This window comes from Mus pahari, chromosome 1, assembly GCF_900095145.1.
Source record: "Mus pahari chromosome 1, PAHARI_EIJ_v1.1, whole genome shotgun sequence".
Lineage (NCBI taxonomy): Eukaryota > Metazoa > Chordata > Mammalia > Rodentia > Muridae > Mus > Mus pahari.
The window spans coordinates 46,886,669-46,914,055 of record NC_034590.1 but is presented as its reverse complement, the minus strand read 5'-3'; the positions used below and the strand labels follow the sequence as shown (position 1 = coordinate 46,914,055).

General features: G+C 42.0%; 1 protein-coding gene across 8 annotated transcripts in view; it reads left to right on the top strand.

Moving 5' to 3' along the window:
* Sv2b (synaptic vesicle glycoprotein 2B) overlaps positions 1 to 27,387 on the top strand; it is a 174,085-nt gene that overhangs the window by 91,720 nt on the left and 54,978 nt on the right. For 7 of the 8 annotated variants that reach the window (XM_021196594.1, XM_029540333.1, XM_021196584.2 and 4 more), the window contains exon 2: positions 14,877 to 15,709. In XM_021196594.1, coding sequence (XP_021052253.1) covers positions 15,259 to 15,709 — 451 coding nt within the window. In that variant the 5' untranslated portion in view covers positions 14,877 to 15,258. Of the gene's footprint in view, positions 1 to 13,970; positions 14,047 to 14,876; positions 15,710 to 27,387 lie in introns of all 8 variants that reach the window. The other variant, XM_029540326.1, reaches the window with a different exon arrangement.

The following is a 27,387-nucleotide window of genomic DNA, read 5'->3' as shown; positions in this document are numbered from 1 at the left end:
GGGGAGGGGGAGGGGAAGGGGAGGGGGAGGGGGAGGGAGAGGGAGAGGGAGACTAATTGCACAGAAGTAGTACACTGGAGTAGTAGAAGGTGTGTGTCAGGGCAGAGGAGAGTCGTGGGGCCCATATCACTTAGGAGTTAGTCAACTGGGGATAATTAAGAGATGGAAGTAGGGATTGTGATGTATTGAAATGAGTTTAAAAACATCATTTCAGGGAAATAGATGGGACTGCAGGATCAGCTGTGAAGCCTTTATTTATAATTTCCTCATTGAGAAAAGTAAGGAGATTTTCAAAGGCCTGGTCCCAGGAAGTTGTAGGCTCGCTGACTAAGCATAGCTAGACAACAGAGACCAGGGAACCCTAACCAGCAGAGAGTGATGTTCAGTGGGTCTGAGATGCACAAGGCACCCACTTAAGGCAGTCCTAGAAGATGGGGCATCTTTAGGACAGGACAATGGAAAGGCTAGTTTCTAGCCAAAGGTAGGTTCCTTTAAAAAAAAAAAAAGAAAAGTGTATGAAGACAGAGGCAAGTCAAGACATATGAAGTGGGTCTTGTGGCTTGCTAGCTCTCATCAAAGACTTGCCTTTGGGATATGTGGGGGGAAGAATAGTCCAAATATCTACCTTGATATCTTTATTAGTCTCTCAGGCTTCCTTCTTAGATCTGTAGAGCTGTATCCATAAAGTCCCTTGAGCCTTTCAAAAATTTCCCTTTATTTTTATTTTATGTCTATAAACATTTCGTCTATATGCATATCTGTACATTGTGTGATTGCAGTACTCAAAGAGTCCAGAAGAAGGAATTAGATTCTTTGATTATTTCAATCTTCTATGTGGGTACTGAGAATCCAACCTGGGTCTTGTGGGAGATCAGCTATCCATCTTAACCACTGAGCCACATCTCCAGCCCTCCTTGATCCTTTTAAGTAGAGATCCCAATTTTCAGCCTATTCCCCATATTGAAAAAGTAATCTAGGCTTATTGGCAGCTCTGTCTATTTACTTTCAAATATTCATCCAAAAGCTCCAGTGACCCAGATGATGATGTCTTTGGTGAGAAGTTCTTTCCCTTACAGACAGGATGCTGATTTTGTGTTTAGTAAAATGTATACCTACTGTCCATCAAGGTATGGGACAGTGGGAGCCTGTTACATTCTCCTGGATGTCCCTAGAACCTGACACAGGATCTCCATGTAACTTTCAGTGTTCGACAGAATAGATGAGGAGAGCAACGATGGGATAGGAGTAAGGGCGTTTGTCCAGGGAGGGGCTATAGAAAGAGGGAAGTGAGGCTGAGAGCTGGGGTGTGAAGGAGAGTTTAGAGTTGTTCAGTGAAGGATAACTTAGGCCAAATAAAGTGTTTTGAAAGTCTTGGGAGGCCACTCAGAGAAATTTTCCAGCAGTTTGGAGGAAGAAGAGCCTGGTGGTGTTAGGGTGATTGGGATAAGATGTATATTAGAGACATGCCAGTAGAATAGTGTAGAGTGATTGTTGCTAGACTTTCTTAGGCTTGGGGACACAATGTAGAAGCTAGTAGTGTCATCAGGCGATATCTGCCAGCCACATAAGGAGGGAATCATTGAACTCTCCTTTGTGGCCCATTTTGTGGTGAGCAAAGGCAATCTCCAAGGTCAGCAGTGATTCGTTATTTGCTTAGAGGCTTAAGGTATTTATTTGTTCTCTATTTTTGAAGCATGCTTTCTACCTGTAGAATTGTTTTTTTTCAGTCCGCTCTATTTTAGGAAGAAGAAGAAGAAAAAACATGTTTGAAGTGCCCAGCAGGTTATAATATCCCTTCCTTCCTCCAGGAGATCGAAGTTTGCTGGAAATATGACTGGCTATTATAAATGTTTTCTGAGGGGAGCTCACGTTGCATCCTATGAGCCTTCATGTGCATCAGTATAGGAACAGAGGCTTTTACTGGAATAGCTTCTACTTTTCTTTCTAAGGAAAAATTGTCTCTCAGATAAAAGAAACAGGAACAGCATCTGCTACTTCCAAATATGTCCCCTTCCTCCTCCGACTGTTAAATTTACCTGTGTTGGTTCCCCCTTTCAGGCTTTGAGAGGTCAATTAGCTGATTTTGTTGTTGTTGTTGTTGTTGTTGTTGTTGAAGTTCTTCCCTACTTATCTCCACCTTTCCCAAACCTGTTTGCATCTTTTCTTTCACATGTATCTTCCGGCATCCTTCCCAAACTCACCCACCATGAGGACTCCTTCACCCGATACTCTGACATCACCCGGATTTGCTTGAGCTCACTGTCAGCTTCAGGGTTGGCTTTGGGTGCAGATGCACTCCCTTAAGTGATCAATCATACAGGGGGTTCTCACCTGTGTCACACAGCAGACATTCTCTGTGGGGTAAACTTGTAACAGGAAGTAAGAGAAGAAGGTGAAATCCTGCCTTCAGACCAGGGACAGGGTGCTGTGTGACAAGCTGGCCTTCCCAGTGGCAGTCGATAGACGCCCAAGTATAATCAGTGTTTTCTGATCTATTGTTGGTTACTGGGAACTGTCCATGCAGCAGCAGGAGATGAGGTGAACCTGTCAGGCAGGCAGCTTGCTTGTAGGAGAGTTTGAAGCTGATGTCTGAATTCATTAGCTAAGGGCCAGAGAGTCACTCTCTTGGAGCTTTAGTTGTATCATCTAGGGGGTGGAAAAGTAAAGTTATATGCATCCAAATGTTGCAAAATTGAAGTAAGAGGACAAGTTACTCAGTTCAGAAAATATTCCTTTATACTTTCCCTTGTTCGTATCTCTGGTGATGACCCTCAGAGCTTACTGGCAGCTAGTCTAGCCAATCGGTGAATTTACCATTAGGAAGATTCTTTGTCTCAAAAAAATAAACTGAAGTGTGATGAAGGGAAACGCCCATTGTCTACTTCTGGCTCACAACCCCCACACCACACCCTCTGGTCTGGACACCACATGACATATACCAACCAACACACACACTCACACACAGACACACACCACATGCACACTCCTATACACACTCACACACACGCACAAATAAGAATAAAGTCCCAGCCAGATGGGTTTCGTTTAAGAAAGAAAGCACATTACTATTGTATGTACTGTGTAAACCGTAAAAGCAAAGTCAATAAAGACACAACAGTATCGCGATGCCTTCTGTAAGCCGCTGCTGTTCCTTTTAAAGTTTCTGAGCATGAGGCTTGTCCCCATTTCACTAGAAAGGACAGTTAGAAAGTCAGCAGGGAGCTGGTAAACCTGAGCTGTCACCTCAGAAGATCCTTACTGCCAAAAGAACCAAATAACCAATAGATAGAGACTCATTTTTTTTTTCTCTGTGTAATTTGATGCTGTTTAATAGGATAAAGACATCTTAGGCACCATGAAGAGCAACATCGTTGCTCTCAAAATGTTCACCTTAATAATTATTCATTTGGGGAACAAAATATGAATATGTACCTATGATTCAAGGTCATAGAGGAGATTCAAGAGGTTGTGGAAGAATATGAGTACCTTAGACCAAAGTGACATGGGGATTCAGGACTCTAGCAGAGTGGGGGTACCCCAAATCTAAAAGCTCTCCTGGAGAAGACTATAGATTTGTGTTTGCGTGGAGGCGAAGCTAACATCCCCACTGTCCTTTTGGCTCCATTGTGCTTTGAGACATAAATGGTACATGCAGACCAAGGCCTTTCTCTGTGCGGTGTATGTATTTACACAGAGACAGGGGCTGGAGCTTTCACAGTTGAGTTTCTTCCTGGTCATGGACACTATACCAAGCTTTGTGAAAATGCTACTTTCATAACAGCGCAATAACTCGGATGTTAAATTCTTCTTATCTCACACTTGAAGAAACCAAAGCTTCTGGGGTCAAGTATATGCTCTGACTTCCAGAGCTGGGCTCTATACATCATTGACTATGCAACACTGACTCCAAGGCAAGAAATGCTGTGGGAAAAAAAATGTTATAAAGTCAAATCAAGGAGATGAGGGACTGGCAAGATGCCTGTAAATTGGATTTTAGTTTTGAGACAGGGTTTTGTGATCTTGCTATGTATCTCAGGCAGCCCTTGAATTTATGATAGTCCTCAGGTCTTCACTATCCAAGTGCTGGGTTACAGCTGTGCACTACTGCATATGGGCCCTAAGTGGATTTTATTAGTCTGCATTCCCCAGCCCATCTTAGGAGATGAAGAGGTCTCCTAAGCTGTGGGATGCGGGATGCCTGGCTTGCTGGCCCATGGTTCTCAGCATGCTTCTGCTGCTTAGCGTTGCTAGCTCTGCTGACATCTGTTCAGCAGAATTCTGTTCTGGATGAACCGACGGTACACTGCTCAAGGAGTCCTGATCCATCTGTAGGTTGTACTGTGGGCCGAAACCTTACTGTTGGTATTATCTCCTCTGGGGGAACTCGTATTCCTCCTTCTGTAAGTCTGATCACAGTGGTTTGGCATCTCTATAAGTCTGAGCACCAGCTCCTGTCTCCTTCCTTTCTGGCTCAGCTCCTGGAAGAACCTAGGTGTGTAAAGACAGTTTGTCTCTAGTTTTGCCTGTGGATCACAAAGATAGGATGATTTGCTTCCAGAGGAAGAAGGCTTCAGCCAGGGGCTGGTCTTCAGTGCTGAAGGAGTGAGCAGACTCTGGTGCTCTTTCTGGGGTAGGATACTCTTGTCCAGGAGTCTGCATCTGAGCAGCACCAAGAGGCTTTCCTGACAGGGCAGACCACACAGCGAAAAACAGTTGGGCCTATAGAATGCAGGCAAAAAGGGAACTAACAGATTTCATAGTGTAAGGAATGAATACTTATGTCTTATTAAGACAATTGTGTCAGAGATATTAGTATAAAATATATCTATGAATGTCTATAATGCTATGGATATTATCAGTCTAAAAGGTGAATACATGATTTTCATGCTATAGATTCTAATTTCCCCAGTTTTCTAAACAAAACTCCTTCAAAAGCATAGTATTTATATTACCATATTATTTAACTATGTAACTATTTAAAGGTTTATTTTCCTGGCCTCTTTTTATTTTTTTCTGTTCTAAGGCATTTTTATTAGATATTTTTCTTTTTTTAATTAGATATTTTCTTTATTTAAATTTCAAATGCTATCTCAAAAGTTCAATATACCCTCCCCCTGCCCCTGCTCCCCTACCCACCCACTCCTACTTCTTGGCCCTGGCATTCCCCTGTGCTGGGTCATATAAAGTTTGTAAAACCAAGGGACTCTCTTCCCAATGATGGCCGATTAGGCCATCTTCTGCTACATATGCAGCTAGAGACATGAGCTCAGGGAGTACTGGTTAGTTCATATTGTTGTTCCACCTATAGCGTTGCAGTCCCCTTCAGCTCCTTGGGTACTTTCTCTAGCTCCTCCATTGAGGGACCTGTGTTCCATCCAAGAGCTGACTGTGAGCATCCACTTCTGTGTTTGCCAGGCACTGGCGTAGCCTCACAAGAGGCTGCTATATCAGGGTCCTTTCAGCAGAATCTTGCTGGCATGTGCATTAGTATCTGGGTTTGGTGACTGATGATGGGATGGATCCCCGGATGGGATAGTCTCTGGACAGTCCATCCTTTCATCTTAGCTCTAAATTTTGTCTCTGTACTTATATCCTTTCATGGGTATTTTGTTCCTTATTCTAAGGAGGAATGAAGTATCCACAGGATGGTCTTCCTTCTTGGTTTTCTTGTGTTTTGCAAAATGTATCTTGGGTATTCTAAGTTTCTGGGCTAATATCCACTTATCAGTGAGTGCATATCTATTGACTTCTTTTGTGATTGGGTTACCTCACTAAGGATGATATCCTCCAGATACATCCATTTGTCCTGGTCTCTTTTTAGCATATAAGTTAATTCAATATTTATTATGTAAACAATGCTATAATTAGTACTCTTCATCAGTTGTTGCTCCACTTTTTCATTTAGAAAACAGGAAACATTCTCTAACTTCAAACTAAGTCTGGCTTGACTGAGAAGAGCTTGTTTTAAATTCTTGGGAAATAAATCAGGGGGTAATCGGGGAGTTTGGTCTTGCTTAACCCCAGTTGTCTTTCACACGAAGCCAGCTTTCTGTTCTAATGCAGTGAAACTGGGATGGGCAGTCCAGCTAAGAAGGGTGACATACCCCTAAGGTTAGAACCTTAGGGGACTAGCATGACCCCGCGTGGGGAAAACCCAGAAGTGATTGCTGAAGTTCCAAAGAGCGCTTTCCCACTCCCACCCAGAACAGTGAGTCCTGTTACTTTCAACCCGCAGTTGGTGTGACCTGTGTGGGAAAAACAAACGTGATATTTAAAGAAATACCCCAGGTGATTGAAACCTATTTTGTGCTTGGAAACTTGGTGACAAACAGCCAAGCACTCTTAGACCGCTGTGTCCCCATAAGCTCGGCTAGGATGCTGCCAGCCTTTGAAGGATCTGAGGAAAGATGTGGTGGCTTCCTTGGCATTCATTGCTCCAGCCTTTTAATTTCGCTTTTCTTTTAAAAATGAAAGTGTCCATTTAAGCAGTATTAAGCCAGTGGGTCTGTTTACAGCAAGGCGGGCCCCCCCTGGCTCACTGGCCTTTTCTGATTTGCTTTTGGTGAGTAACTGTGAACCTGCTTGGTTGAGCAAATATTTTCACAGACCTGATATGCTCAAAGACTATGCATTTGGTGATGGTGACTCAAAAACTAAGTAAAACACACTGAATTTCCTATCCTAGACTCATTTCGTAGATTTCCAGCAGAGAAATACACAGTTAAGGATGAGATGTTAATAACGATCATATAATATGATAATACTGAAATTTGCATATGCCAGGGGTCTTCTTGAGCAATTATAAGTGTTCAAGAATTACAAGCTATCAAAGTTGTTAGTCTATGAACATTGCTCTTAATTAGAAAGAGACACTATCCTAGATATTAAGATAAGAAAACTTACATAATTCTCGGATGGCACATTCTGTGTTTGTGTAAATACACAAAAAGACATTGGAGCAGATGGCTGCACAGAAACCATCCAGTACAGTCCCCACTGGAGAGATGAAAGGCTGGTGCCTCACAAGTCAGGTGATTGACCCAGGATCCCACAGTGGCTTGAAGACAAGTTTAGGACAGCAGTTCAGTCCTCTGTACAGTGGCCTTTCTCATAGCTCCTCTATCTCCAAGTATTTATCATTGGTGTTGACTTCTCAATAAGGATGGAACCCAATGACAAACAGTTTAGGGGAGGTGGAGGTTTCAACTACTAATAGGTTCATGGATGGGTGATGATGTGACAATATAGACAGTGTATTATTAACCTTTTCATTACTGTGTTCAAAGCATCTGACAGACACAACTCAAGCAAAGAAGGATCTATCTTCGTTTAGCTGTGAAGGGCTCACAGTTTACAGCAGTGATCCTCAACCTGAGGGTCATGGCCCCTTTTGGGGTTGAATGACTTGTTTCGCAGGAATCACCAAAGATCATTGGAAAACATAGATATTTATAATATGATTCATAACAGTAGCAAAATTATAGTTATAAAAACAATTTTATGCTTGTGGTTCACCATGATGGGTCATTAGGAATGTAGCGAACCACGGGCTTATAGCATTCAGTCAGTTAAGATGATGGAAAAAAAATGAGGAATCCCTAAACTCACATCATGGTAGACCAGGAAACAGAACGTGACATGAATTGTCACATTACGTATAGGGATAATATATCCCACAGATCGTCTCTGAGTAACCTACTTCCTCTATCTAGGTCCCACATACTGAAACTCCACACTGCTTCCCAAAATAGTACTTCCTGGGGACCAAACATCAGAATACAGGAGATTACAGAGATATTTCACATTCAAGCCACAATAGAAAAATTGAACAGAGATAATAATAGTTCTGTATGATACAGGAACCTTCAGCAATGATGGCACAAAAATTAGGAAGGTCTGTAGTGAAGTTGTGTGAAGTATGACTGGCGGATGGGGAGGGGTGGGATCAATAAAATAATACAGGGCCTGTTTATTTACACTCTTCATAGATAAGGACAATCTTTTCCTCTGAGCATTTTGGGTGGGCTCCGGTGGAATGAAGATTTTTGTGACCTACTTTTGTAGTAGGACAGAGAATTGGTTTTGTGAAGTGGCTTTGGTGGAGATAGGGAAAGGGAAGGCCTGAGAGACTTTCTGGTATCTATTGATTGTTCACGTGCCAAGGTGCCATATTTGGGGTCAGTATGTCCTGAACTCCAGAATCATCTAAGGTCACAGGGACACACATGAGTATCTCTTTGGTATCTATCTGAGCTTGTCGCTTTACCTCAGTCCTGTTCATGTAGAATAGATGACAATGATCTCCTCCTCCTCCTCCTCCTTTTCCTCCTCCTCCTTCTTTCTTCATGTTTTTGAGATAAGGTTTCTCTGTGTATTTCTGGCCATCCTAGGACTCACTCTGTAGATCAGGGTGGTCTCGAACTCATAGGTGCTGGGACTAAAGGCGTGCACCAACACTGCACCACCATGAATATGCTTGTTAAGGAACATTTGATCAGATGTTTCCTTGTATGCCCCATCCTATTCCTGTTGAGTAGTCAGAGGTACCTGAGGACATGAGCCCTCTAAATGCAGGGCACCCACTGTGTTCTTCCTTTGCCCTCATGGATCGGGGAGAATTTCTCATCATAGCTGATTTTAGCCAAAGGAACAACTACTACTGCCATCTGTCAAGCAGGACACCAGTGTCTCAGCTCTTCTGTGCTTGCTCCTATGTCTTTCCTGAGGGATTGTCTTCTGTTAGGTCTGTGCCCTTGATATATTACCAGAGCCTGACTAAGCCTGGAGAAAACTTCACGTTTCATTTTCTCCCCCAGTGGTGACTAGGCTAGCCCTTTCCAATAAAGAGTTCTCTTCGCTCCTACAAGTGGATTCTAGAAGGCACAACAAAATGGACCCTCAAATCTAGACTCAAAATATAAAAACAGCACTTACTATTTATAAGAGCCTGTATACATACATGTTGTCAAGATTTCCAAGGAGAAAGGGGCTTATGGCTGCTGTAGACACAGAGTTTAGTAAATTAGACTCCTTTTGAGTAGGAGTATCTCTTTAGAGGTACTCTGTATAGATGACAGCAATATTTCCACGTCATATATCTACTCTTGGACACACAACTAAATGATTTTTAGTGAGTATACTGAGCTTGTACATTCACCATTGTAACCTAATTTAAGGATGCTGCCATTTCTTCTCTGTTTCCCAATTCCGTCAAGTTCATTTGAAGTTAACATCCACTCCTACCATGGCCCTAGACCACCCCTTATATTGTGGACTTGCTTATCCTGGATGTTTTATATACATGGAATGAGACAGTCTGTGGCCTTTTGTAACTAGCTGGGTATCTGGCCAATCTGTTGTATGTATCACTAATTTGATCCTTCCTAATGACAGCTCATACTGTACTGCACAGACACATGACAATTCATTTATGTGCTCATGGACTCATGGGCATTTGTGTTAACCCCACTTTAGAGTTGATGTAGATGCTGTGAACATGTATGTGCAAGTCTTTGTGTAAGCGTATGTCTTTGTCTTGCGTACATTTTTTTTTTTTTTGGATTGAACTTTCTGGGGTTTTGTTAAATATAATATTTAATATTTCAAGAACCTGGCAAACTATTTTCCAAACAGGTTGAGCCATTTCTCACTCTCACCAGTGGTTTCTAATGGTTCAAGTTCATCACCTCCCAGCCCACACATTCTGTCATCTGTCTGCTGATTACAGATATATTAGTGGCTGTGTGGTAGTGTCTCACTGTTGTGTTAAATAGGTTTTTGTTCAGTTCTTACAGCTTTCAATCTGACCGTGAGTCACCAAAAGAGAATAGCGAATAAAGGATGAACCGTTTACCAAATTTATTTGCCTTGGAATCCCTTTTGCTCTCTTGATTGAATATGTTCAAGTACTAATGGTGTTCAGACTTCTGGGAAGAATTGCGTCATTTGGTTACAGTATTGCCTGTAACTTTGCTCTAAACAAGTGTCTATGGCACAATGACTCTGAACCAAATAGCCAGGCTAACACTGTAAGAGTTAAATAAAGACAACAAATGGATCGTCCTAGGAGGTTTAGAAAAATAGTCGTTTGCAATGAATATCTAAATGGCAGTTTGTTCTCTGCAAATGGTTGGCTAGCCCAGCCCAGATGGGTCCAGATCTCATGGGGAGAGAGCTGGGATCAAGCTGGGATTCTGGATATATATTTTAATCTCTAATACTCAGATAACAATCATTATATCACATGGATGATAGTAAGATGGGATTTGTATTGTTAGACCTTTTCAGGCTAGAATCTGTGGTGACTGAGGTTCACAGATGGCTCATCAAATCCTCAAGGCGACTTTATGTATGGGTGTTATACTTATGACACCCATTAACAAATGAGGCTACTGAGGCTCCAAGAGGGTATTTGTAGCCTCTACACAGGTAGCAAGAAATAGCAGAATCAGGATTTGAATTTGGGTTCCCCCATACACGAATATGTCTGAGATATATTCTACTTCCATGCCAGAAAGCAAATCAGTAAGGAAGATCCTTTGTTCTAATCACATAGAAATGACAGAGGTCTGGAAGTGCTGGCAATCTAGCCTTTGGCTGTTTGGAATCATGGCTGGTTCAGTCTCCTCATCTTCTCACCTACAAGGCATGTTCCACACATGTCTTCTGGCACATGTGTCTCCTTTGTTTCATTGTCTCCAGCCCAGAATTTTGTTGCTCACATCCCCACCGGTAAGATCTTCCCAGATCTTGGTTCTGCACACCCTTCCCGCTCATTTTCATAATCTCCATTGCATCTTTAGTCAGGGAGCAGAGCACCTGATGTTTTATTATACCTGGGACTTCAGTCCATGGAGTGGTGGTGCCCTCATCAGTTAAATCTGTCTTGTAAAGCCCTTAGATGTTCCCAGAGATATCTCTCCTAAAGGATCATCAATCCATGCAAGTTGACAATGAAGATTAACTAGATATAAGTTTCATCACCGAGCAATGATCTATGTTGTTTCAATATTACTTTTCCATGATAGCTCAGCCTCTTGAGAAAGGGGTTAAAGTGTGTCCATTTATGCAGAGCTTTGAGCACCAAGGATCCTGGGAAATGAATGGTAAGGGTAGGGAGAAGAACTCAATTGTAGAAGTAGGGTCCACTCTCTTATCAAGATGAATTCTGTTCTTTCAAAAGGTTAAGTAATGGATACTACATATTTTGGATCAAAACTGGCCATGTTCCAGTTCCAGAGACTCTTAGAAGTCCTAAACCAAGGTGTCAGCAGCTTGGTTCTCTCTGAAAACCATCAGGGAGAGTGTTCTCAGCCCACTTCACAACTGTTGGTGGCCTCAAGCCTGTTGTATCTTGCAGATGACACTGTCCCCAGATGTCTACATCATCTTCCCTCCATGTATATCTGTCTCCCTGTCTTCAATCCAGATTTGCTTTTTCACAGGTCACAGTTACATTAGGCTCCCCCAATGTCCTACTTTAGTGTGTGTGTGTGTGTGTGTGTGTGTGTGTGTGTGTGTGTGTGTGTGTATGAATGCCTAGGCTAGAAAAAGTCATTGGATACCTTTCTTTCTGGCTACCTCTGACACAGACACTTCTTTTGTTGAAGCAGGATCTCTCAGTAAAAGTGGAGCTCACATAGGCTTTCACTTTCCAGTGAGGCTAGAGGCCAGCAAGACCAAGAAGTCCCCTGTTTCCTATCGCCCAAGTGCTTCCTGGGCATCTGACTCAGGCTCTCATGCTTGCCCATCAAGCATTAACCCACTGATCAGCCTCTCCAGTCTTAGGCTCTATTCTTAATGAGATTACACTCTGAGATCCTGAGGGCCAGGGTTCAGTTTATCTTTTATGAAGGAAGCAATTTAACTCACAGTGTTGCAAATGACTAACTGTTGTGTTCTCCAACGTTCTGTTAAAAAAAAAAATAACTTGGCATTTCTCAATGAGATCGAAGCATCAAGACATACTTAAAAAAAAAAAAAAAAAAAAAAGCTTGAGAGGGAGGCCCCCGTGCTTTGGTGCACTTGACATTCACAGCCATTCTTCACACCAGATTGGGCGAGTGGGGTTGGTTTTGACAAAGGCCTGTTTTCTTTTTCAAAGAAAGTCCCAGAATCTTTACCCAAAGTGGTATTTCCCACATATGCTTTCAGAATTGAAGATCTTTCCTTCCTGGCTCGTGACATGTTTGTGAGACCTCCAGAATTGAAATCACAGAACAGATCTCAGGCAGTTGGCATCCCTTCTCTATGCGACAGCATCCTGCTAACATTTATGCTGTTCCTGTGTGATTTATTGTTCTCCCAGGGTTCTGAAATGCATGCAATGGAAGCTGACTTAGAATATTAATCTGACACGATCCTGGCCAGCCTGGTCCAATTGAAGTCTATTTAGTGGAGATGGTGAACGTTTTTGCAAGAGCAGAGTGAGAGTCATTCTTCTTAGTATTTCTTGATAGCTTTTTCAGTGCTGTTTCTCTGAGTTCCCAAGGTAGGTGGAGGGGCTAATGAAAAATGATATTTCCAGGTCTGATTTTCACACAGCAGTTCGGTGTCTTTTAGAGACAGGTCCTAGAATTCCATTCTTTTTTCTTTTTCTTTTATTGAATATTTTATTTTATTTACATTTCACATGTTATCCCTTTCCTTATTGCCCCCAAGCCCCTTGCCCCATCCCCCTCCTCCTGCTTCTATGGGGGTGTATCTCCACCTACCCACCCACTTCTGCCTCCCTGCCCTCGCATTCCCCTACACTGGGGCATTGAGTCTTCCATAGTGTTGTTCTTCCTATGGGGTTGCAAACCCCTTCAGCTCCTTCAGTCCTTTCTCTAACTCCTACATTGGGGACCCCATGATCAGTTCAATGATGGGCTGCGAGCATCCGCCTTTGTATTTTTCAGGCTCTGGCAGAGCCTCTCAGGAGACAGCCATATCAGGCTCTTGTCAGCATGTACTTCTTGCACCCACAATAATGTCTGCATTGAGAGCCAGTGCTTTCTATCACCCTTCTGTGAGAAAATGCATTGTATTTTTGGAGTTAGATAGTTCCCAGAGCTGGAGTCTCTCCAAGGGTGAAGGTGGGGAGAACCAGGTAGCAGGTATGGGGCAGAGCGCTCAGATTTAGAGTGTGGGCAGGGGAGGAGTCCAGTAGCTGCTTCGAGGGCAAGTGTGTGGGGTCTTTTGTGAAGTAACATCTACTGAAAGCGGGAAAGGACAGTGGGCGCCATGTGTGGTAGGAGGCTTAGCAAGGGTTGATGGCTCTGAATTTGTTGGCAGATGGGTTGAACTGAGGCACAGGTTTCTGTCAGCTCTGATGAGAGATCTGAATATCTACCTCAGTCAGAAAAAGCTGGCTCCTGGGCACAGGTGGAGTAGAGAAGAGCTGAGGGAGACGTCAAACCTATACTGCCCAGGGCCTGTTCACTGAGGTGGAGCCTTGGGGCTACCCAGGGTGCTGTGTTGAAACTCAGGTTTTGATATCCCATTGGCCCTTCTGAGAGCTCTGGAGACTGTGTTTTCAAGATTCCTGTGTGATCTAGTGGGACAGTCACCCAGGATGGCATTCAGGATGTAGCCCATAAAGAACTGTGGGCCTTGCAGTGAACCCTACCTTTGTGGGGTTACTAACCTACTCTGAGCCACACTTGCTTCATTCATTAGATGAAGTGTTCTTGCATGCTCCGAGCACTCTTTCTTCCTCCCCTCATTGTCTCCTTTTCTGACTTTCCTGCCCTTCCCAGTTCTCTGTATGCAGCTCATTTTCAGTCCACATTTGGGTACATGGTAAGCATCATTCGGTGATGGCTCAAATCTCCTGAGACTTGAGATTCTAGAACAGGAGTTGTCAAACTTCCTTATGCTGTGATCCTACATGTTGTAGTGTCTCCAAACCATTACGTTTACTGCTACTTTATAACTGTAATCTTGCTACTGTTATGAACCATAATGTCTATATCTGTGCTCTCTGACAGTTTGAGGAAACCTCTGTGAAACGGTCAGTCGACAACAAAGGGTCATGATTCATGAAAAGGATCACTTTTCTAGAAGGTAGCTTGGGCAGGGAGTCTACCTCGTGGGTGTTGGGATCAAGAGAGGGAGCCTGTGATTAGACCTGGGTTATAAGACAGTGCTTTGGTCCTAGACAATACTGGTCCCTGGTTTTCCAGAATGGAAGTAGGAAAATGATATTGCCTGAAATAATATTGACCTGCAGGCTGGATACTTGGTATATAGTCTTATACATTAAGTACTATAGTCTCATGAAACACGACTCTCATGCATGACAGACTCTTTCTAAGCCCTAGGGCTCCCATAAAAATCTGGGAGCTATGGCTCTGAGTCTCATATTCCACTCCCGTTCTTGACCATTTGAGTCAAGTACAAGGTCCTAGAAGCGTTTGAACTACGGTGCTGATCTCAAAAGCAAGCTGGACCCCAGAGAAAGCTATTTCTGTGTTCTATATTTTTGATACAGTTACTTCATATCGAAGCTGGAAAAGCACTTTCACAAGAGAAATTGACCCATGGGATAGTTCTACGGTTGGCAAAGGCTTGATAAGTTCAAAGGAAACCTGTAACACAAAATAGCCTTGTACTGAAAAATCCCTTGACCACTTCCTTTTGCATTCCTGTATAATATCTGATCTTTGACCTTCACCGGGTTCTTCAAAGCTCAAAGAGCTTCTCTACCCATGGTTCCATTCAACAGCCTTACCAATTCATTCCTCACTTAGCTAATGTGAATTCAAATGTCTAACCAAAATATGCTTCACCTTACACATGAAATATGGGTATTAGTAAATATATTCATTTAATTCAAAGATCATGTCAGAATCTCAGAATTTTGTAACTATTCTCTTTTCTGTCTCTATTCCCAGGCTATAACCTTCAGGAGAAGGACAAACATCATACCCAGTGAGCTGCCAAGCACTCCCCTGACCTTGTCAAAGATAGCAGCTGGACCCATTTTTAGTGACTCCCAGCATAAGCCTCTGGGTTATATAAGGAGAACAGGCCAGCATTTGACACTTTCTAAAGACATTTAACACACACCAGCACAAACAGCTACTTAGGTTGTCTTTGTATGAATTTGGTTGATTTGAGAAAGAAGTTGAAAAGGTGTTTTGATTGAAAAAGTCTCATGGGCATACTCACCATTTCAATGATATAATAGATGATGGTTATTGGAACAGCTCAAATATTTACCACGGAGCAAGAGATATAGCTTGAGTGGCTACCAGACAATCCCAGAACCAAGGAATGGATGACTACAGGTATCGGGGCAACTATGAGGGCTATGCCCCCAGTGATGGCTTCTACCATAGCAACGAGCAGAATCAGGAAGAAGATGCACAGAGTGATGTTACAGAAGGCCATGATGAGGAGGATGAGATCTATGAGGGCGAGTACCAAGGCATCCCTCATCCAGATGATGTCAAGTCCAAGCAGACCAAGATGGCGCCCTCCAGAGCAGATGGCCTTGGGGGCCAGGCAGACCTGATGGCTGAGAGGATGGAAGATGAGGAGCAGCTGGCTCACCAATATGAGACCATCATTGATGAGTGTGGCCATGGGCGCTTCCAGTGGACCCTCTTTTTTGTCTTGGGTTTGGCCTTGATGGCTGATGGAGTGGAAGTATTTGTGGTGAGCTTTGCTCTGCCAAGTGCGGAGAAAGACATGTGTCTGTCCAGTTCCAAGAAAGGAATGCTTGGTAAGTAGGAACTTCCAAAGGTTATTTTCCTTGTGACATCAAGTATATGAAAGTAAAGGAGAATATATATGTGTATATATTTGCATATGTATATATTTACACATACACATATAAGCATACACACACATTCACACACACACATACACACACACACTTATAGCTTGTCACTGTTGGACATCCTGCAAAGTTATAAGTTTTATAGTCATTTTTCCATTAAGATGTAATATTATGGACATTAATTTATTAACTCAAACTTTCATAGCTAGTATCATAGCTTGTTTTTTTTTTCAAGTCTTTTTGATTCATAGCTTTCTTCGATTCTCAAATCTTGTTTTCTCGAATGACAGACTATTGTCCTATTAAACCATCTTCCGTATCCAAGTAATAATACATTTTGGAAGGGGTACACCAGAGGTCTTGTCCATCATTTCTTCTTTATATGTCTTCCAAGAATCCAATAGCATCTGCTCCCAGCTCCTCTTGTACTAAGAGTTAGTGGCGGAGTGCCCATGTGGCTTGGATGACTGGTGGGCTTGAGCATACCCACATGCAGAGCCCCCGTAGGCAGTTAAGTACCATGGTGTGAAGCACAGATGTAATCTGAAGGATAGAGGACCAGCTTGCAAGTCAGTTAGCAGACCAGGACTGCCAGATCCAAGCCTCAGCCATCAGGGCTCGAGGCAGAGAGGATTCTGTGAAGTTATAGAGAGGATGAGCACAGATGGTGTGGAATAGAAGAAATTTATCATAATAAAGCCATGGGTTTGTCTTGATCACCAAATGGTCTGAAAAACATATGTACCCGCTACATTTAGTGTCCAAATAGAGCCCAAGATGTATGAAGCTATTGAGAACTTACCATGATCCAGTTTATCATTCAAGATAAAGAATAAGTATGGCCCTCAGGAGTTCAATAGCTGCCCGGCACCAAATTCATTAATTCAACAAATAGGTACATACATATTTCTTGTCTATAAGATGCTGGTATCTGTGAAACAGTCTTGGAGAAAAATAGGTTTTGTTTCTTTAAAAAATTATACATCACAAGACAAGAAAGTCTTAATAAACACAGGTTTAATAACGTCAGGGATAAATATTGGAATTGTCTTTGGAGAAGGAGGTAACAACCATTTCTGAAAAGACTGAGATAGCAAACATTATTGAAGCCCAGATGGCCCCTGTCACAGGTATTCAAATCCCATTCTGTAATCCAAATGATCTGGAGACAATATATAAAAACTAGTAGACATGATTGTGTTTCAGTAAAACTGAGATGAACTTGGGTGGTAGGAGGAAGATTGTGAACTTGAATACAGATTGTGCTATTTGGTGAGACTATCACAAAATCAGGAAAAAAAAGTAAGAAATGGGTATATAAAGAAATAGGAAGAATTGTCACCAGATGAACAAAACAACATCAACCAAACCTCCCTAACTAGCTGAACAAAAAGATTTGTCTCTGGGCCATTAAATCTTGTCTTATACATTTATGCTTAATCTGTGATGCCATTTGAATGATTAGAGCTCCATCAGGCGTGACCAAGGAAATCAAAGGAGACTGAGTATATAAAAAGAGATGATTTGAGAAGCTGGAGTATTATTCAGCTTTTAAAAGCCAGTAGAATTTTTGATAACGCATGAGTGGCCCTGCACACACATATACACACTACCCAACTTTAAATGTTGAATAGTAGGTTTTAATTAATTAATTAATTAATTTTTACTTTTATGTGCATTGGTGTTATGCTTTCACATATCTGTGTGAGTATCAGATCCCCTGGAACTGGAGCTACAAACGGTTGTGAGCTGCCATATGGGTGCTGGGAATTAAACCTGGGTCCTCTGAAAGAGCAGCCAGTGCTTTTAACTGCTGAACCATCTCCCCAGCTCCTGTGGTAGATTTTTGAAAAGGCAAGGAAAAGAACAAAATTTCCAACTGAAACCAATACATCTGTAACTGACTTCGGCATTTCTAAGTTATCAACTTGTTTTTGTGCTGTGCCCAACTGAAACCCAAGTCCCTGTTTATTCTGGCAATGTCAATGATGGTTTTATACCCATCAGTGTCTGGCACCACATACCCAGCAACCTTAATATTAGAAATGCAGTATTGTGACAGCTCCTACTTCTCCCATGGAAAATTCTGGGCAGGAGCTGAGTGAATGTGGCTATGGTCTAGAGAAACTGCAATGGTACAACTTTGCCCTCCATGTTACCAAGATACTATGACTCAAACTGGGGAGGGCACATAGACCCATTCCCATCTTGGGTGCCCAGAACACTTCCTATGCAATCAAGAAAACGTGAATCTGACTGAGAGTCTTGGAGTCATCACCTTGTAGGTTAGTCACCTGTAGAAATAGATTTGGAGAGCTTTATCTAAGCCCACAGAGATAGCAAGTACCAAGCAGGGCATGATGGCAGGACTTCCTGACTGTGAAGTCTGGGGTAATTCTTCTGTACTATCCTGCTTTTTTCTTAATCTTAGACTACAGAAAAGAAGCCATGCCCTGTGCAGCCTTCTCTCCACATGGGATCATGCGACACTGGGTAATAACTTGAGCACTGGAGATTGACCTTGAGAATTTGGTAACTATGTTGTTATCAGTCAGTGACCTTAGGCAAGCTCTAACTCCTGTAACTCAGTTTTCCTGAGGAACAAGTAAGGATAATGACATTAATGTTGGAAGGCCTGAGATGATGCAGGCGGAGCAAGAGTATGGATGCTTTCTAAACAACTCAGTGCCCTGGTTTGTGCCGTGACACTCTCCTGCCAGCATGTGCATGGATTTGGATTGCACTGATACCATGGGGCAGCCTGGATGTCAGGGCCAGGCTGCTTGGGATTGAAGGGTCACTGCTGACTCTTAGTGGGGCAGCCTCAGAAAAGTTACTCAGTTGCTTTGTGTTCTGATTTCCTCACCTGTAAAACCTGCAGCCAGGTGATGCCAACTCAGTAGGATTTCTGTACAGATGGACTGAATTCAACCGTACTAGATTTAATGCAGTTAACTTGGAAGGCTTACGACCCAAGCTTACAGGTGCTCCAGGTATCTTTACAGCTTTTTAAACTGAAGTTGTTGTCGTTGTTGTTAGCTTGATTGCTTGGTAGTGGTGAACCACCCACACTCAGGACATAAGATTTGCTCCGTTGAGTTTGGACATATCCTTCAGCCGAATGATAACTCGTAGACTCTTAAGGGCAAGCTGCTTGACCTCAGCTGGAAAAGGCCTCTGTGTTCCAGAGATTTTCCTCCCCAATTTCCATTATTTTAACAAGAAACTCTCATAAGTTCAGTCTCTAGCTTGACTCTCAGCTAATGGTCCAAAAAAACACAGAACAACCCATCTCTGACTCAGAGGTCATTTTATTTTCTTTTTGGAAAAAAAAATGAATCAGTTCAGAAAAATTAAAGATGCTCTTTTGCTATCTGTTTTTCTTGAACATTATATTTTAGTGGTCCCCACATGTACAGATTCAAGATCATTTTGGTAGCATGAAGTTTCAACCTTGCTTTTATCCTTTGGTGGTTGCCTTTAAGACGAGGAGAATGCATCCACTTGATTAATGAAGCATTCCCTTCTTTCTTTTTTTTTCTTTTTCTTTTTCTTAGATATTTTCTTTATTTATATTTCGAATGTTTTCCCTTTTCCAGGTTTCCCCTTTGGAAGCCCCCTATCCCATACCCTCCTCCCCCTGTCTCTATGAGGGTGCACTCCCACCCACCCACCCACTCCCATCTTCCTGCCCTGGCATTACCTACACTGGGGTATCACACACACTTAAGCCCAAGGGCTGCTCCTCCCACTGATGTCCAATAAGGCCATCCTCTGCCACATATGCTGCTGGAGCCAGCATATTTGTTTGAATTAATTTTATATCTGGCACTTTGCTGAAGTAGTTTGTCAGCTGTAGGAGTTCTCTTGTGGAGTTTTGGGGTCACTTAAATATACTATCATATCATCTGCAAATAGTGATATTTTGACTTCTTCCTTTCCAATTTGTATTCCTTTGACCTTATTTTGTCTTATTGCTCTAGCTAGAACTTCAAGTATTATATTCAATAGATAGGGAGAGAGTGGGCAGCCTTGTCCTAGTCCCTGATTTTAGTGGGATCGCTTCAAGTTTCTCTCCATTTAGTTAGATGTTGGCTACAGGTTTGCTGTATATTGCTTTTACTATGTTTAATTATGGGCCTTGAATTCCTGATCTTTCCAAGACTTAACATGAAGGAATGTTGAATTTTGTCAAATGCTTTTTTTCAGCATCCAATGAAATTATCATTTTTTTTGAGTTTGTTTATGCAGTGAATTACATTGATAGATTTACATATGTTGAACCATCCCTGCATCCCTGTGATGAAGCCTACTTGATCTTGATGGATGATCATTTTGATGTGTTCTTGGATTCAGTTTGCGATAATTCTATTGAGTATTTTTGCATTGATATTCATAAGAAAATTGGTCTGAAGTTCTTTCTTTGTTGGGTCGTTGTGAGGCTTTGATAACAACATAACAGTGGCTTCATAGAACAAATTGGTTAGTGTTCCTTCTGTTTTTATTTTGTGGAATAGTTTGAAGACTATGGTATTAGACATTCTTTGAAGGTCTAATAAAATTCTGCACTAAACCCATCTGGTCCTGGGCTTTTTTGGTTGAGAGACTTTCAATGAGTGCTTCTTTTTCTTTAGGGGTTATGGAATTGTTTAGATGATTTATCTGATCCTGACTTAAATTTAGTATTTTGTATCTGTCTAGAAAATTGTCCATTTCATCCAGATTTTCCAGTTTTGTTGAATATAGGTTTTTGTAGTAAGATCTCTCCTAACTCTTGTATTCTGTTGGTGATGCTTGCATCTATGGCTCCTGATCTCTTTCCTAGGTTTTCTAACTCCAGGGTTGTCTCCCTTTGTTATTTCTTTATTGTTTCTATTTCCATTTTTAGATCTTGGATGGTTTTGTTCATTTCCTCCAACTATGTGGTTGTGTTTTCCTGTAATTCTTTAAGTAATTTTTGTGTTTCATCTTTAAGGGTTTCTAGCTGTTTACCTGTGTTCTTCTGTATTTCTTTAAGGGAGTTATTTATGTCCTTCTTAAAGTCCTCTATCATCATTATGAAATGTGATTTTAAATCATAGTCTTGCTTTTCTGGTGTGTTGGGGTATCCGGGGCTCACTGTGGTGGGAGAATTGGGTTCTGATGATGCTAAGTAGCCTTGGTTTCTGTTGCTTATGTTCTTGCCCTTGTCTCTCATCATCTTGTTATCTGTGGTGTTAGCTTGTCTTGCCGTCTCTTGACTGTGGCTTGTTCCTCTTGCAAGCCATTGTGTCAGTACTCCTGGAAGACCAGTTCTCTCCAGGAGGAAGTTGGGTATGGAGACTTGTGGCACAGGATCAGCTCCAGGCACAGACAGAAACTAGAAGGATCCTGTCCCAGGCTTCTCCTTGGTTCCTGCCCCTTTATTCTTTTAATTGTCTATTTCTTTTATTTTTTATGGATGCATGTGGTTATGTGTTCAAGACTCTCTCTCTCTCTCTCTCTCTCTCTCTCTCTCTCTCTCTCTCTCTCTCTCTCTCTCTCTCTCCCATATAAATGTGCATGCCCATGCTTTTGTAGGCTCAGGGTTTATGTGAGGTGTTTTTCTTTTTCTCTTTCCATGTTATCTATTGAAGCAGAACTTGTTGCTAAACCTTGGAGCTCACCAATTCTGGCTTGTCTAGCTGGCCAATTGGGAGTCTTCCTATGTCTGTCTCCCAAGCACTAGGCTTGAAGGCTACATGGCTGCCACATGCTTTCTGGTGATCTGATCTCTGGTCCACATGCTTGTAGAATAAAGACTTTATCCACTGAGCCCTTGGTTTGTTACTTTTTTTTTTAATTTTTAAAAGGTGGGGTGGGGAGGGTGCTGGAGGGATGGCTTAGTTGGTAAGAATTCCTGCTGAACCTAGGTTCAGTTCCCAGCAGCTTCAATCACCTGGACCTCCAGTTCTACAGGATCAGACACCCCCTTCTGGGATTTCTGGGCAGCTAGAATGCAGATAGTGCATTTATGTGCATGCAGTCCCAATATACATGCTAATAAAAGGAAAACAATAAACATTTAAAAAGTTTACAAAAGGGTTTTGGCCATTGCCATTCAATGAACCTGAGTACTTGAGCATCTTAAGCATGTGTTCCATTCTGAGTTCCATCCCATTCCCTTTTGTTTCTTCTATTTAATTTTTTTTTAATGTTTTCATTACAGGGTCTCTTAAAATTGCCATAAAGCAAGGATGACCTTGAATCCCTGGCCCTTCTGCTTTTCCCTCCCCCAAACTGAGACTATAGGCACATGTCTCCATGCTTCACCTTTTACTCATTGAGAAAAGTTATTTTATTTTTAACTCTGTGTGAGTAGATATGCACATGTGAGTGCCATTCCTGTAGAGGGCAGAACAGAGCATCAGATCCCCTGGAGATGGAGTTACATGTGGTTATGAGTTGTCCAATTTAAGTTCTGGGAACAGAAATCCAGTTCTGTGGAAGAATACCAAATACTCTTAACTACTGAACTAGCTCTCCACCCCCTAGTTTATTTATTAAAAAATAACTATTGAACATCAATATGTGCCTGTGGCATCTCTGGCTCATAGAAATACAAGGCATAAATACAGTACAATATTAGCATTCAGAGAGTTTTATTCTCATGATAGAAATTGAGATCATATGTGAATAAAGAACAATACAGTATAGTACAGTACAGTATGGTATGGTACAGTATAGTATGGACCAGTTCAGTTTGGCACAGTGCAGTATGACAGTACATTGTGTTACAGTACACTACAGCACAGTATAGTATGGCTCAGTAAGTATGGTACAGTGCAGTATGACATATTATGGTATGGCACAGTATGGTACAGTATGGTACAGTATAATATGGCACAGTACAGTACCATACCATACCATAGTACCTCAGAGACAATTTTATCACTCTGATTTCACGAAAATTTATCTTTTAATTATTTTATATACAAATGATTTCTGAGTGTCAGGGCAGAACAGTTGCTTTATGATGATATAATATAAAAAGGTACACATTTTTCTAAGCTTTAAAATTAGCATACCAGTTCCTTAGTGGAGAGGGACACTCCAAAGGTCTAGCACTAGAGAGGAACACTCCATGTCCAAAGGTCTAGCACTAGATTGTTTTTATGCATGCCTTCCTGGGGTCAATTTATTTTGTTCAGCTGCTCTTGCTTATCATCGGGTAGACCACATAACTGCTTAGGATAGAACGGGAGCTAAAGGCTCTCTTACTGACTGCCATGTATGGCAGTGGCAACTTGATTCCACAGGCAATGGAAAGCTGGTCAATGTTAAACATTTGCAAGGCTACCCAGATCCTGAGCTGGATGGCAGCCATGGTTATCCCTTAGCACCACCCAAGAAGCTATAAATGGATACAGACCTGAGGCTGGGGATGGTTCAGTTAGTAATATGCCTGCTGCATAAGCATGAAGACCTGAATTTGGGTACTCAGAACCCATGTAAAACTCGGTAATGGTAGCCTATAACTGTAACCTTGGCAGTGGAGGAGAGCAGTGGTGGAGACAGGTGGATCACTGATGTTCATCAGCCAGCCAGCCATCTAGCCAAATCAATGGACTTGAGGTTCAATGAGAGAAAAACAATATATGTGTGGAGAGTGCTAGAGGAAAGATAGTTAATGTTTGCTTCTGGCTTCCAATCAAATGTGTCTGTGCACATGCAAACACATGCACATACTTATATTGACAAGTACATTCTCTATTCACATGTGCACATTTACCCCCCCCACATACATATACATACACCTACACTAACAAGTATATAGACCACACAATACCATTTATCCTCTCTCTCTCTCTCTCTCTCTCTCTCTCTCTCTCTCTNTCTCTCTCTCTCTCTCTCTCTCTCTCTCTCATACACACACACACACACACACACACACACACATACACACACACACATACACGCACAAAGAATATATATCTGACTCTAGGGAAGTCTCCCTGGCTATCATTGGAATCCCCAGTGGTAGTTTATGGGCACAGAGTGGTTTTGTTTGCACTCTGGGGTGGAGAAGGTTATAATGGATACAGTGACTCTTTGTCAGGATGGACTAAAGAGATGCCAGGGCCTTTCTTTGTTCTGTGCTATGCAAGATGACATATGATTCCCTGGTGGTCTTCCTTCTTGTGTTTCCTTTGATAGTCTATTTACCATCTTGACCAGAATGAAAATATGGATATACATCTGAATCACGTTCAGTAGTTTGCAGATTCTCAACTGTTTTACTGGTCCTTCTCATTTGTCAGGGATATGATCAGAGTATGAATCCCCAGCTCCCCAGATGAGGAAGTGTTGCTTGGAGACCTTCAGTGATGAATGCTGGATTCCACTCCCTAATGAAGTTTTCTGGCCCTGTGCTCCCTTCATTGCTACTCATCTTTGCGTGGGTTGCTTTCTGCTAATGAGGTTGGAAGGTTGATTTTATCATGTACAGATCTCTTCTAGGTATGCTAAAGAAATGGAAACTAAAGAGATCACTGATTTCCCAGTGCCTGTACAATCTCTGTTAGCTTTCTTCTAATTTAAAAGCAAATTATAATAATCACACCACCATGACCTAAAGCTGTGATTTGATAAGGTCTCACCTTGCATCAGCACTGCACAAGGATCTGATGCATGACACCTCTAATCCTTTTTGCAAGGTAAATATTGTCATTATCACTTTATAGATGAGAACAGGTGGATTCTAAAATGTTAAAGTAACTTGTCTAAACTAGTTTGAGAGAAAGCTAGGATTTGAAACTGGTTATATCTAACTTGACCTATTGCTTCTCCTTTCCCTTGATCTACCATCCATGGAAACTTTGCACTTGCTGTGACATGCATAACCTTAACCTTCTGTGCAAAATGCATCATCTAGTAAGTTAAAAGTGAAGGAGCTGGACTTCTAGCCAAGTGCTAGAATCAGGAACAAACCATCTTGGTTTAGGAGTCTCAGCCAGCTGTGTCACAAAGGCCAGGAGATGGTGGGGCTTTGCAGTATTTCCTTGAGGTATAGACTGTCTACCCAGGACATGCCTCCAGAGAGTTGGGAAGCAACACTGCCACCCTGCATCAGGTCACGAAAGATGTCCCATAGGTCATGTCTGTCACTATTGCTATACCACAGCAGCAAGGAACAAATGCCTCCTCCAAATTCTCTTTCAGCAACCACATTAGGTGGAGTACTTGGGTCCCATGTGGAGTTCATGACTTCACAGCTAAAATGGTCCTGTGTAGGCTGGTGGATATAAAACCCATCTTTACTTATAAATCTTAAGCTGAGCAAGCCCAGATGATCTTATTTTTACTGTGCAGATGGTTGATTTAGATGTTAGAGGAGAAAGGGTAAATGTCATAGATGTTAATAGGAGAAGAAGGAAAGGGACATAGATAAATGGTTCTAGAAATGTCGTGCCCTTTGACATGCCCCCTCCCCCTGGGGTGGGAGGTGTCAACCAACAGACTGGAGGTGAACACTGTCTTCTCTGGGGCTGAGCTGCCCAGGTTGCTCAGACGTGCAGAGGGAGCACTTTCTGTTTCACTGCGGGAGATTTGCTGACTCAGGGGCACACATTAATCTCTGTTGGAGATGTGCAGAAAATAGCCCAAAGAAGCCACCTCCCTGCCCTGGCTTTCTGCCTCACCTCTCCTTGACTCTGCGGAAGGGAACTGCTATCTTTGAAAGAGGATGTGTTAACTGAGTATAAGTCAGCTACGATGCCTAAATGACAGTGTGGTAGAACTATGTGATTTGACACATGAAGAGGATGGGGGTGTGTTTCTAGCATGTTCTTCATTACCAGCTTTAGGAAACTGAGCACCACAGAGAAAATAACCAGGTCACGGTCATGAGTCCAGAAGCCAGAACCTCTGTCTCCTTCTTACTGGCTTCTACTGCTGTGATAAAGCACCCTGACCAAAGCAACTTGGAGAGGGGGTGTGTGTTTCTTCTTAGAACTCTCAGGACACACTCTATCACTTGGGGGATAGTCAGGCTCGGAACTCAAGCAGGAAGCTAGAGAGTCAGGAACCGAAGCAGAGGCCATAAAGGAATGTTGCTTCCTGGCTTGCTCCCTGCGATTTGCTTAGCCTGCTTTCTTATATACCCCAGGGCCACCTACTTAGGGGAGGCACTGCCTGCTCTGGGCTAGGTTCTCCCACATCAACCAGTAATCAAGAAAATGCCCTACAGATTTGTCGATAGAGCAATTATCTGTAGACAGTTTCTCAATTAAGAGTATATCTTCCCAAATGGCTCTAGCTAGTGTCAAGTTGGCAGAAACCTAGTCAGAACACAGAATTCTTTTCTCTACACCAAACTGTCTTGCCTTTGCACCTAAGAAAAAAACCTATGTAAGTCAGTCAGACCATCTTTCATTTGCGTGATTTCTTTTTATAGGAGACAATATGTGCATAGGATATATTTGGCTGCTTTTAACAGAGGCTTTGAATCATAAAGGCATCATTTATTTACTGCTCCAGAATCCTCAAAGCATGTGGCTTCAAGCATTGATTCAGTGTCTTGCTGATGTCAGGACTGTGTGGCTCACATCTTCATCTTTACCATTTCCTTAAGGTTACACGGCTGTCCACACAGTCTGATGCCCTCTTCCCACTCCTCAGGGAGAGGGGTGGTGGACAGCTTTAATCTTCCTCTGTGTTCCCTTTTTATCTGCCATGATGCGTTACTCCAAGGCTTCTGCACGATGCCTTATCTGCCTTCCTTCTCCTTGGATTATCACTCATGAAAGAACAGGAAGAAGATGGCTATCAAGCTCTAAGTCATCCTTGGGGCTTAGGTATGGGAGAAAAATTTCAGAAGACATTTCAATACCTGAAAACAAAAAACAAACAGAACAACAACAACAAAATACCCCCAAAGAAACCTAACCAACCAACCAACCAAACAACAACAATAAAAAACATTAAAGCAAGAATATTCTAACAAGGAAGAAGAGAAAAGAAAGTTCGTGGGGATGTAGTAGATAGGGTTTGGCGCATGCACTATTTTTTCAAGGTAGACTTGATTTCATAGCTTAGCTATAGCACTATAGCACTATCTCTGCCATCTTAGGTTAGTCACTTAATAAATAAAATTAAGATAACACTAGCATTTGCTTTATAAAACATTGATGAGGATTAAATAAGATAGTTCAAGGGGAGTTTGGAGAGATGGCTCAGTGGTTAAAAGCACTTACTCTTCCTGCAGAGAACACAGACTTGGTTCCCAGTACACACATGGTAGCTCATAACCATTTCTAACTCTAATTCCAGCGTCTTTGACACTCACTCTGAACTCCACAGGCTCCAGACATGCATGTGTATACATGTATACGTGTAGGCAAAGGATTCATAAACATAAAATAAAAATAAAGTTTTAAAAGAGATAGAAAGGCTCAGCAAAGTCTCTGGTATGTAAGGATCCATCAAATACAATTTTATACCTATATTTTCTATTTATTTATTTTGTAAGAAGAAGTAAACATTTATTCATTGGGCTGTAATTAATGGGGCATATAAGTCTTTCTCCCCAATGGGCAAATATTTTCATGAAGAAATATAAAAATCAAAGATGACTGTCCCTCAGCCTTCATTTCTCTGTCCTC